General features: G+C 34.9%; 1 protein-coding gene across 1 annotated transcript in view; it reads right to left on the bottom strand.

The window, feature by feature from the left end:
* LOC108744729 (alanine--glyoxylate aminotransferase 2, mitochondrial-like) overlaps positions 1–9988 on the bottom strand; it is a 20452-nt gene extending 10464 nt beyond the window's left edge. Inside the window, exons 1-2 of the mRNA XM_025974261.1 lie at positions 9879–9988; positions 9726–9814 (exon numbers count right to left, since the gene is read on the bottom strand). Of these exons, the coding sequence (XP_025830046.1) occupies positions 9726–9814; positions 9879–9918 (129 nt within the window). The 5' untranslated portion in view covers positions 9919–9988. The remainder of the gene's footprint in view (positions 1–9725; positions 9815–9878) is intronic.
* Between the last annotated feature and the right edge of the window lie 1352 nt (positions 9989–11340).

The raw sequence follows: 11340 nt of genomic DNA, 5'->3' as shown, positions 1-11340 counted from the left end.
GTCAAACCTACACTAGCAAGGAGATCGGGCTGAAACTATAGCTACAAGCTATCCAAGGATGGTACTATAGAATGTCACCTCAAGGTAGGCCTAGTGGCGTCATCTCTTGGTTAGGCCGGAAACTTATCAATCCACCCTCGTATTAAGTGTGATTGTGTATACTATAGCCAGCCTGTCGTAGTTGTTTGTTCTTTTAACTTTGTCAATGGGTCACTGGCAGTAGGTCAGTGTGTCATTATTAGACAGGCGTTAAGTACGACAGAACTGTGTGATATGATCCTTATAAAGGGTGAATGTAAATATAATATTAATGCAGCAACTAAATCGTACAGCCACGCCATCCTCAGCGAAGACTTCCAAACCCACGAACCATCTCAAATGCGGTACAGAGTTTGCGAGACACTTGCAATCTACCTACTATCTATGTCCTAAGCCAGGGATGGCGAACCAATGGCACGCGTTCCACAAGTGGCACGTTTGAAAATTTTGATGCCACGCACAAAAACAAAATTATTTTTTTTGATAGAAATGAATTAAAAATTATTAATCTACCTTTCTATTTTCATTAAAACAAAAAAAATAAACATTACAATCTTGAATTAAAATTATTACGATTGCTGGGAATATTACTAAATAAATAAATAATTTTAAGACAATTTTTCTCAATTTTTTTTGCCCACGTCGTTGCTTATAATACATTAATAAATAATTAATATTCGGACGAAGATCTTAATTCGTTTTAAAATGAAAGGGTACTTTTTAGCATCTGATGGACGTTATAGCAATAACAATGTGTTTGTATTGTAGTCCTGATGCAGTCAATCGGTGAGTCAACGAAAGTTAGCCTCATTGTATAATAAATTAGACATTGTTATTTGCGAAAATGATTAATTGAATTATTTAATTACGCTGAACTTGCTCATACGTATGTGATTATACCGTACGTGTTTATTATATTTGTATATTATACTGAATGTACCTCAGAACCCCTTCCTAGCGATTAACGATATTGGTCTTTCTGCTCTGTTGAGGTCTGTTCAACAAGTATAGCGAATTTTAAATTTCCGCGGGTAACATATATTCGATTTTCGATTTTTTTTGTGGTGCTATGTTAGTACTTACGTCTCTCCCTTCGACAAGTTCGATCATGTTCAGTTAATTTTTGACAGTTGCTTTACTTACACGTGTTTAGACTCGTCTTCAATTTTTGCCTATTGCGAAGAATGGATCAAAGAATCTGTATCAAATTATGCGTAAAAAATAAACTTAAGTGCACTGACGCATTCCGAATGTTGACTGTGGTATATGGTGAAGCTACCTTGGACCGACGCAACGTTTATCGGTAGTACAAAATGTTCTCAGAAGGCCGAAAAAATGTAAACGACGAAGTGCATTGCGGACGCCCGAGCACATCAACAACAGACAAAAACATTAATGAAGTGAATAAAATAGTATTGGTCAATCGTCAAATCACCAATAGGAAGTTGCTGAGGACCTAAACATATCAATTGGCTCCTCCTATTCAATTTTTGATAATGATTTGGGCATGAGTTGGTATTCATTTAGCAACATCAGCCGAGGTTTATTCATGCTTGATGGCCGTCGACAGAGGCTGAACGTATTCGGGATAGCACACTCTTGTATAAAAAATTAATGATATGATCAAAAATATCATTTAAAAAATTTTAATCAAGCTAATATTTATATAACTGCATATACAGGATGTAACACCAATAAGTGCGTCGCTTGCAGAANTTTGTTTCTAGCATATTGCTTTTTGTAAAACATTGATTAATAAAAAATTGTTTAAAGAAGAATTGCTTTTATTTGTTTATTTAATTATACTTACGTGTAGTTTCACCACGCTAACATTTCGAATGAAATTTTATTGTGGCACGTTACCAATTTAAAAAGAATTTTTATGACTTTGTGGCACGGACATCAAAAAAGGTTCGCCATCCCTGTCCTAAGCGATAAGTTTAATGACAAGAAAAAAATCAGTAAATAACTAGTTTTTTCTAATGGAATGAGAGGGGTATTGTTTTAATACATGTTGAGATCTAATTTACACAGTGCATCGTACTATCAGCCAAATGTATTTATTATACGTATTTATTATATTTATGGTAATAGGCACCTAAACATTATGTATAGTAGCAAATTCTTTATGTTTATCTTAAACGTTCGATAATCGGCACTGTTTACATTCTCCATCGATGTAAATGCAGTTTTTGTCGAGCCTGACTATTCAGTAGACACCTGCGTTGATAATTCATGCACAGGACCGGCTTAGGACTGTAAATAATTCTGATTTCCTTAAAATGTTTTCTGGTCTCAACCACATTGCTGAACTCACCGTGGGATTGTTTATTACATCTACCTTACACCCTCCAAAACTCAGCATTTATTTCTGTTACACCCTGTATGGAATTTTTTTTTTTATTAACTCCAATATTTATTTACAATCTGTTTTACATGACAATTAGTAAATACTTCTAAATTTATATTGGAATGCATTTAAAATTTCATACAAAATCAAAATAGCAAAGAAAATGGGCTGTGACCTTAATTAAATTAAATTAAAACCCAATTTTTCTGATTAATACTTACGGATGAGCGTGCCCAACTGATACTGTACAAATACCTCCAAACATATCCAAATATTGTTTACCATCAATGTCAAACAGCCATTGTTTATATCCATGGCTTAGAGCTAAAGGGGTACTGTAATAGGTAGACAACGCGGGATTTAATCTAGTTTTTCTGATCTCTTTCAATTTTTCCAATGGTAGTCCCTAAAGAATTTTTTGAGCTGTTAGACAATTAAAAGAATTGGATTCGACATATTAACAGAGAAGGAACCAATTCAGAGCAACTCTTTTAGTTTAATTTTTAACAACTAACGACTGTAGCTTCGCTCTTCAGTTCAGAGCTTTTTGTGGACACTGCATAAACATTTGTAAGTACATAAGTAAATAATTATGAAAAGCATATTCAATATTCAATTCTTACTGTCATTTTATAAAAAAAATTAATAAAGAAACATAAAACATATAATATTTACGGTTGCACAATAAATATATAAATTCGGACAATACCTAAAAATTTATAGAAGATTATTAAAAAAACATTAAGAATACTCAGAGATATGCTCCTTTAAAAGTCAGTAACTCTTTCTAAAAGAAATTGTCTTCATTTTTGACTTTTACAATGAAAAACACATAATCATCAATTTAAGTCATTGAAAATAGTCACATTTCATGTAATTAAAACGTATCTCAAGGTAAAAAAAATTAAACCATCTTGAATACTTGATGGAATTTGCAATCGATTTCCATTGGTAAAATTAGATTTTTTATGTTTTTGCTAATCCACAGATCGACAGTCTGTCGGTTAAACTAAAATTTCGATGACGATCATAGTCGCCGGTCGGTAATTTAACCTGAGCATTTATTTTAATTAACAATACGAACAAGTCTATATGAATATATATTCACGTTCGGCTATTTTCTCGTCACATGTCGCAATTCGATTTTACCATATGAATATGGAGGTTATAGCAATAGTTAATATCGATATTAAATCGCTTATTTGTATAGTTGAGGAAAAACCCGTGATATGGAACAAACAAATGATTAATTCAAAAATAAAAATAATATTAAACTGCTTGAGAAGACATTGACAATATATTTATGTGAATAAGGAAGGACAGTATAATAATAATATCAAATAGGTACCCGTGTGTAACATTTTTCTGCCGCTGATGTATCTATGTCATTGTATACAACTCCTAGAAAATCTATACATTTCCTAAATAACAATCGGAAATGTATTACAGGTAATCTTAAATAGGCAATAATACGGCAGGCTGTTTGAATATGTACCTATATTCATTGGTGACGTCATTGTTTGGTTAGAGAGATTTATGACTTTCTATAACGCACCTGCCCGCTGGGGAGGCGGAGTGATATGTTAAATGTTAGAATAAGTGAAGAGGTTATCTTTGTTTCGGCAAACATAATAACCATCAATTATTAGAATGTTGTAGAGGTGATAATGCTGATCATTTTCATATACATATATGTTGGGCGCGAAGATCATAATGAAGCATACTTTTTAAAGACATTATTCCAGCCCAGCAAGGACATGAAACATGAAGAAACTTTAGTCTGTCATAAATCTACCTAGTAATCATACAATAACATCACTAATACATATACATATCCAAACCTAAGCTAACCCAACAAAAACGTCACATATGCATCATGCGATCGCATCTAGTGCGGTTCTAAACCGGGTAAACACAGACAACTCTGATTCTCAGTTTACTAACGTGTTTTATTCATTTTATTCACAGAAAGCATTAATTTTATACATTTCCTAGTACAATAACAGAATTTCATACAATTCCTAGGTAATGTATGCATTTCCCAGGATATGTGTGTATTAAAAAATTTTTGAAATAATATTTTATAGATTTCCTAAACAGCCTCGGAATTGTATACATTTCCTGTAACATCTATTATACATTAATAGACACGCATTAAATAAAACCAGTTGATTTACCAGCCGACGTGTGTTCACTATCGAAATTTTATTTTTACCGACCAGGCAGAAATTATTTTACATAAGTTTAAATATAATTCAACAGACCTACCGGTGCCACCTATACTACTACATCCTCAGCAACACCAACAAGCCAGCCAACAACAGATGCATCAACGGAATGCGAAAACTCACCAACCAAAAACGTCAAATCGCATTCTGGAACGCCAACGGCATTAACAATTAGATAAAACAACTAACGAACTTCCTCGAAGACCACAACAACAACATAATGCTCCTGAACGAAGTCAACTTGATACCAGTAAATACCCTCAAAGTCAGGAACTGCAATACATACAGAACGGACAGGAAAATACAAAAAAGAGGAGGCACTGCTATCCTAATCAAACAACACACACAAACACAACTACATCCTCCAACCTGCCATCGCAACTAAAGCATTGGAATCAACAGAAATATCAATCTACCCAAACAACAAAAAAATTAACATTTACGCGACATACTCCTCACTACATAAAATGCCTGAAGAAACCAGAAGAGACCAACAACACTCGCCGGAGACTGGAACGCCAAAGAAACAATCTGGGACTGCAGAATCTCAAACCCAAAAAGAGTATTACTAGAAAACATCACCGACAACACGTCGCAAATCTCTCGACAGACATCCTAGACGTAACGCTAATCAAAAACCTATCGTTATCCTTCACAATATTAGCAGAATATGACCTGTCGTCTGACCACCTCCCGGTTATCCTCCAGATACAAACATCAGTAGAAACTCCCAACCACTAAGTCAATGTTACAGACTGGAACAAATACAAAGAAGAACCACAAATCACTACACCAACCATCAGCACACCGCAGGATATTGACTTAGCAATCCACACATTCGCGACCTAAATCCAAAATGCATTACAAAAAGCTGCGAAAAGGAAAACGGCCAACCCAGGATACTACACTCCGCACTCAATCAAAGCACTCATCAAGAAAAAAAAAACAAAAAACTATATTACAAACCTCTCGATCCAAGCCTAAAGACATCGTTCAAGAGTCTAACTAATCGAGTCAAGAACGAACTAGAAGAACACTGCCTCACCAAACAGGATAATGAAATGGAGAACCTGAACACAAAAGATCAATCTCTGTGGAAAATAACTAAACAACTCACGAAATCAGCAGGACCTAGAATACTGCCCCAATCAGAACAAACAACTCAACTATAACGAACACCGTAAAAAAAACAGAACTCTTCGCTTACACCTACCAAGCACAGTTTACCGCAGAGCCCACAATACACACCCCAACGACGCAGACCTCCGGCATATAACCCATAATACATCTGTACATCCAAGCACAGAGGACAACATCCATGAATTAACATAAGACGAAATTGCAACCTACATCAGCATAGCCAAAGCATGGAATGCACCAATACCAGACAAAAAAACACTACGTATCTAAAACTACTACCAAAGGAAGGCATCTCAACACTTCCCCACCAAATGAAATACAGCAAAATCTATCCTTATCCCCAAGAAAGGAAAACCCAAAACGTCCACCTCCGGCTACAGGCCCATGAGCCTACTACCAGCAGTCAGTAAAATAATTGGAAATGAATCTGAAACAGGCTGCAAGGCTCGGTACTTTTCAACCTCTGCATGGCCGACTTTCCTACAAACCTAAAATCAAACATCGCACAATTCGCAGACGACACAGCGGTCTACGCCACACACAAAGAGAACCATCACTAAAATACTACAAAAGAACATGGACACCATAAGGAACTAGCTCACACTAGAGAATGATCTTAGACATGGATAAAACCGAAACTACAATCTTCTCCAAAAAAAGGAAAATATACAAGAACCCACCACCTACGATCAAGATAGGCAACAAAACCATCAACTGACGAAAGGAAACAAAACATCTAGGAATTACAGTGGGCAAACACATCACCTTACAACCCACACAAACCAAATAATCAAGAACTACAAACGAAGAGTACACCAACTCCACACCCTCCTGAACAAGAAAATCAAACTCCATCTACCACACAAACTACAAATCGTAAAAGCCATCCTAAAACCAACCTATAATACGACTAAAGGTCCAAACACACAAAACACTCAGAAAAATTACGAGCGCACCAAACTGGCAATTCAAAACTACGCCTCAAACTGGGAACTTCACAATGACCTGAAAGTACCCCAGATAATACAAAAAAGAACCGTGAATCAACATAAAACACCACAAAAACTAACTGATCCAGACAATAGCTGCCCACATACCCAAAAGACAGATTTACGTAAATATAGGGTCAATTGAAAAGTCCCCGGCCTGACACAAACATGGCGGCACCAGAACTAAATCCATATGATTTTCAGTTAGTCCTAACCTTCAAAAGACGCGTCTATAAATTTGACGGCTGTCGGATCATTAGTTTGTGAATTATAGCATTTTTAGTGAAGCAACTTTTGTTATTGTGAAAAAAATGGATAAAAAGGAATTTCGCGTGTTGATAAAATATTGCTTTTTGAAGGGAAAAAATACAGTTGAAGCAAAAACTTGGCTTGATAACGAATTTCCGGACACTGCCCCAGGAAAATCAACCATCAAGGATTGGTATGCTAAGTTTAGACGTGGTGAAATGAGCACCGAAGATGGTGAACGCAGTGAACGCCCAAAAGAGGCTGTTACGGACGAAAACATTAAAAAATCCACAAAATGATTTTGAATGACCGTAAATTGAAATTGAATGAAATAGCAGACACTCTACAGATATCAACGGAACGTATACATCACATCATTCACGAATATTTGGGTATGAGAAAGCTCTGTGCAAAGTGGGTGCCGCGCGAGCTCACTCTTGACCAAAAACAACGACGAGTTGATGATTCAGAGCAGTTTGAAGATGATCACGCGTAATAAACCCGAGTTTTTGCGTCGATATGTGATAATGGATGAAACATGGCTCCATCATTTCACTCCGAAGTCCAATCGACAGTCATCGGAGTGGACTGTACACGATGAACCCGCTCCAAAGCGTGCAAAAACGCAACAGTCGGCTGGCAAGGTTATGGCGTCTGTATTTTGGGATGCGCGTGGAATAATTTTCATTGACCACCTTGAAAAAGGAAGGACCATCAACAGCGACTATTACATAGCGTTATTGGACCGTTTGAAGGACGAAATCGCCGAGAAACGACCGCATTTGCAGAAAAAAAAAGTCCTGCTTCACCAAGACAATGCACCGTCTCACAAGTCAGTGAAAACGATGGCAAAAATTCATGAATTGGGCATCGAATTGCTTCCGCATCCACCGTATTCTCCATATCTGGCCCCCAGCGACTACTTCCTGTTCTCAGATCTCAAAAGAATGCTCGTTGGGAAAAAATTTTCGTCGAATGAAGAGGTGATCGCCGAAACTGAGGCCTATTTTGAAGCAAAGGACAAATCGTACTACAAAAATGGTATCGAAAAGTTGGAGGATCGCTATAATCAGTGTATCACCCTTGAAGGGAATTATGTTGAATAAAAAAAACGAATTTTGCAAAAAAAATGTGTTTTACTATTTTAGGCCGGGGACTTTTCAATTGACCTGGACCATGGACACCCAACAAATTATAACTAAGTAAACCCAGGATCAAAAAACGTCTAAAGGTTCAAGGAATATACCTTCCGAACCCCACACAATCCACCGGTTTCTGAAAATGGCACAGCATTCTTTCCTATACCAATTGACTATATAGGAGAATTACATAAATGGTCATAGATCTCAATTTTCCATTTTAACATTTGCAACGGTACACCTACTGGTACAAAAATTGAAAATTTTTATATTAAAGCATTCATTTGTATAATCGAAAAAGTAACTGACGAATTTAAAGACACAAATTAAACTAACAAGCCCCCTGAGATGGCATGTGTAACATATTTTCATGAATCTTAATGTAATTGGAAATTTTTGCTTCATGCGTTCTTTGTACTCCCAATAACGTTTAAACGTGTTCCTATACTGTACTCGTTTCTACATTTTTTTTGTTAATGTTTTTTATCTATATATTCTTTGTACACAAAATACACAAGTACAAATTTCTTTTCGCATTTTATTCTTCAAACCCCCGAAATCTTAAACTTATAAGGAAGCTTGATCGAATGACAGTACGGCACTGCTAACTGATCAGAAATTAAATCCCTACAGTCGGCGGTGTCGTCTGTATGATAATTTAAACGTGAAATAGCCGGTCGACGTGTTGATCGTTTGTGTGCAAGAGGCCTTAAGTTTGATATGCTGCAATTAAAAAACCAACAATGCTAATTTTTTTAGTACCTAGGTAACATATACTCTCAATTTGATAGATAAATATGAAGATTGGAAAAACGTTGGCGGTTGTTGTAGAACAAACAAAATTCGAAAAAAACTCAGTTAATTCACTTCAGTCCCTGAAGAAGGTAACCTTATTACCGAAAAGTGCTTCGGACAACTACAGTATCGTTGGAATTTTGAGCTATTTTGATAGATAAACATTTTTATTTCTTTATATATTTGTTCAATTATTCTATTCATAAATTTCAGCGTTTATATCTTCTATAAGAAATTATTACGAATGAAACTGAGTGAATTAAATAAACATTTCCCTAAGTAAAAGCGAAGATATTTACTTAATCTATTTTGAATTTATTACGAACAGCATCAAGTCCAGACGTTTGCGCGTTTGCTATAAATTTTTCTTGTAATTAGAGATCATATTTTTAAAAATACAAAGGTTATTCTTTAAATCAAATTTAAACTGATTCCTTAATAATTCGAAAAATTTTAAAAATAAATACTTTTCATAAAAATAATCAATAGGATTTCTATAAACATGTATACGGAAACGTTCTGTTATTGAAATCTAGGGCGTTATTTTTTTTTAATAATAAATTAATAATTAAAAAAACATTAACGCCCTGTATCTTGGTAACGAAACATTTTCAGATAAACGTTTATAGAATCTGTTTTTCACAATTTCAAAGAATTATCCTGCATATAGACTGAAATGACCTTTTTCGAAAGTGTTTTAAAGACCAAAGTCACTCTTTTTTCATTGTTTTTGGCTGTAACATGTTAATAAAATAACTAGATATTTAACAAAGTAATAAAAAGAATTTGATTTTACCGAATAAGGTTGCGGAGTAAAATTACATTTTGGAAGCCGAATATCTGCTGTAACTCCCCCCTTTTTAATCGTTTCTTTCACTTGTTGAACTACAAAAAGTAAGAATAACTTCTTATCTCATTACTTCTAACTAAAATATATTAGTTAACTCACAATTATTATTGGGACTGCGATACACTTTAGACAACTTCATTTTTCACTACTTCCACACGCAAATCAGACATTACTTTCTTGCGATTAAATGAACTATTGGTCAAACATTGAGTATGAATAGTAATGAAGTATAGTATTTAAATTGGAATCGAAAATAACTTAAACAACAATCGCAGACCAAACTGTTTAAATTCAAATTAAAACACCTAACCAGGAAATATATCATTATCTTCATTTACTGTGTTATCTGTTATAACTTTTAGGACGGATTTACTCGATATTAATATCAAAAAAGCTATTTAAATACGGTTTTATCATTTATACTCAATTCCAAATAGTACGTGCCTATTTATATTAAAAAAATATACTAATTAAAATGGAAATTTAGAGGTACTTTTACTGTGTCAATGATTGTAATTTAGGTTTAATTCTGGGCAGCATTTAAGCTAAAATGTATCACTAGACTGTATCGCAGTTACCAGGAGGTCACTTGGCGTAGGAAAGTTATACCATTAATACACCTGGTTTCCCTTTATTATTGTATAGTCAGCACAAGCATTGTCAAATCAACTTATGCTGAAAGTCTTAAACTAACGACAAACAATTAGGTGCAACGTAGAGAAGTAAATATGAGGAAGGGAGTCAGACAAGGATGCACAGTGTCACCGTCACTTTTTAATCTATACATCGAAGACGCGGTCAACATCATTAAAGACAGTACAACTGTAGGGATAGATGTACAAGGGCAAAAGATTTGTATGCTTAGATTTGCAGATGATATAGTGTTGAAATAAATCAAAGAATTGTTTAAATTTAGTAATTCCGCTCAAATTGTCACATGTCAATTTTCAGAAATATTTTTTGTTGCCTAATCTAGAAAACGTTGTTGTTACTATTAATCAAGTATTGTGTGAAACTTTTGTTTCAGTTGTTAATGTTCACTTAGAAACTAAATACGAATGTACTTTTTGATTCGACAGCTATTTTGTTGTGAACTAATTTTGTAACATTTTACAAAATAAAATTATTTTTTACATTGAAAGTTCGATTATACTTGGAGATACCACGGATAAAATCCCAACAGGTTATGGGCCCAGAAAGTGGTGAAATTTCATCTCCAAGGAAAAGTCTGTGAAAGAGCTTAAATTGAAAGGCAGATCTGAGCAGGAACGTCGCAATTTAGAAAGTGAATTTAAAAGTCAAGTCAAAAGGTAAAAATGGACACTGTAAAATCACAACTTGTAATGCTGAGTCAAAACTCACAAGGAGTAGTAAACTATGTGCCGTGGAGGTTAAAATTAGATGCTGTTTTGAGAACCAAGAAGTTGTATGATGTTGCAACCGGAGTCAAGGTCAAGCCGGAAGGAGCTGAAAATGTCGCTGCAGTCGTTGAATGGAAGGAAAAAGACATGGAGGCTCTGCAACTAATAGTATTGAATGTCAGTGATCAAATCGCATATAA

The sequence above is a fragment of the Agrilus planipennis genome, unplaced genomic scaffold, assembly GCF_000699045.2.
Source record: "Agrilus planipennis isolate EAB-ADULT unplaced genomic scaffold, Apla_2.0 scaffold46, whole genome shotgun sequence".
NCBI classification, from domain to species: domain Eukaryota; kingdom Metazoa; phylum Arthropoda; class Insecta; order Coleoptera; family Buprestidae; genus Agrilus; species Agrilus planipennis.
The sequence above is the reverse complement of the archived record's forward strand: the minus strand, read 5'-3'. Positions and strand labels throughout refer to the sequence as shown.